The 1,575-nt window shown below is 49.7% G+C and overlaps 1 protein-coding gene across 1 annotated transcript; it reads right to left on the bottom strand.

The window, feature by feature from the left end:
- Positions 1–265: 265 nt before the first annotated feature.
- On the bottom strand, positions 266–1,333 carry LOC121867401. The gene has a single exon (XM_042367315.1). The coding sequence runs from the start codon at positions 1,331–1,333 to the stop codon at positions 266–268; it is 1,068 nt and encodes a 355-aa protein (XP_042223249.1).
- Positions 1,334–1,575: the final 242 nt, after the last annotated feature.

Here is a 1,575-nt window from a genome sequence, read left to right as displayed (position 1 = left end):
TGCCTCGTCTCATGCCTGCGCCAACCACTTCTAGATCTACCTCCGCTGACTCGAGTATCATCCCTTGGGCAAGTGTACCCATGGTTACCAGGGTAGGTGTCCCTTTCACCCTTAGTTTCTGTGCCAGATCTTTGGTGCAATACGACCTGTCGCTGCCTGAGTCCAAGAGAGCTAAAGTTCTGATGTGATTTCGTTGGTGTGAGTCCTTTCCCCGAATCTTCACACTCACTATGGGCAGTACAATCTTGGCATTTTTCGTCGATAGTCAGATGTCGCTTTCGCAGCTGTATGGGTTTTCATGGCCGTCCTTTGTCCCTGTAGCATAGACATGGCCTATTTTTCCGGCCATGTACGAACTGTCGTTGGCTTTCTGGTCCATGCCAGCATCAGAGGTGCCTGCCATTGACTCCTGTTTCACGAGACCTTGAAAATTTCGCTTTACGCCACCCTTGCGTGTGTTTGACATACTCGCAGTAAGTGCCTCCCTTTGTTCTTGATGCAACAGTCTAGAATGCTTCTCTTTGCACCCATCAGTGCCACACCTGAAGCGTGACCAACACTCAGCAACAAGGTGGCCCACTCTCAGACACAAGAAACAGCAACGTAATCTTTTTACCCTCTCTAACCTCTCCCTCACTGACATGCTCCGGAATTTGTCGCACCCTGCTAATCCATGTGCTCTGGAACACACTGGGCACGAGCCTTTTCCAGAGCTTGTTTCTCCTCCATTGCCTTTCGTTTCACTGATAGTCACTAGGCCCACGGCACGTTTGCTTGACGATGATCCTTCTGGTCTTTTCTCACTTCCTTCTTGACTGTCCTCGCTTGATAGCAGAGCCGTGTCATCCATCATCACCGCTTTCTCCTCCAAAAATAGCGCTAACCACTTCACCAGCTCCGTTCTGTGTCCTGTCGACTTCTGATAATTCCGTACATCATCCACACAGCGTTCCCTCAATTTGGGGGGAAGCTTAACCACCAGCGTTCTGAAGGTCTGTCTTGTTTCAAGTTCAGAAATCAAGTTCAAATTCTCCAGATGGCTTACTGCACCCCATAGCTGAGATGCCAGTTTTCGCAGCCCTCCGTCGTCGAACGCCCCGACTGAGCGAGCGTCTATGAGCCTTTTCACCAGCTGGTCCGCATATGCATACTTATCTCCAAACCTTGCCTCCAGGATCTTGATTGCCTTGTTGTAGGCTCGGTCTGGCTCTAGATAGTCGCATCCCATGATTGCTTGATGTAACTCTTCTCCTTCACAAGCATCCATGAGCAGTTGGTACTTGTACTTCTCTGGCACTGCCGCATTTGTCATGTATTGACGGAAGGCATGCATGAAGGTCCAAACTCCGCCCGACCTTGTCCTTTAAACTTGGGAAGGGTGGCTTGCGGCATGCGCATCGTAGCCACTAACTCTCTTATTTCTTCACCCTTCCCTGATTCTCCTTGTGGATGCATAATTGTGATTTGAGGCGCTTTGTTGCAAGCATTGGTGGTAAAGATGATGCCATTTTCTCAACATTGACCGATGCCTGTCGCTGGGCTTCTTCCCGTACTATTGGCTTCTCATAATTGCTG

Source organism: Homarus americanus, unplaced genomic scaffold (genome assembly GCF_018991925.1).
Source record: "Homarus americanus isolate GMGI-L3 unplaced genomic scaffold, GMGI_Hamer_2.0 scaffold31050, whole genome shotgun sequence".
NCBI lineage: Eukaryota > Metazoa > Arthropoda > Malacostraca > Decapoda > Nephropidae > Homarus > Homarus americanus.
This window is presented reverse-complemented; position numbering and strand designations above follow the sequence as displayed.

Coding starts and splice junctions, on each gene's coding strand:
- LOC121867401 (XM_042367315.1), bottom strand. CDS start 1,333: ATGCATGCCTTCCGTCAATACATGACAAATGCGGCAGTGCCAGAGAAG.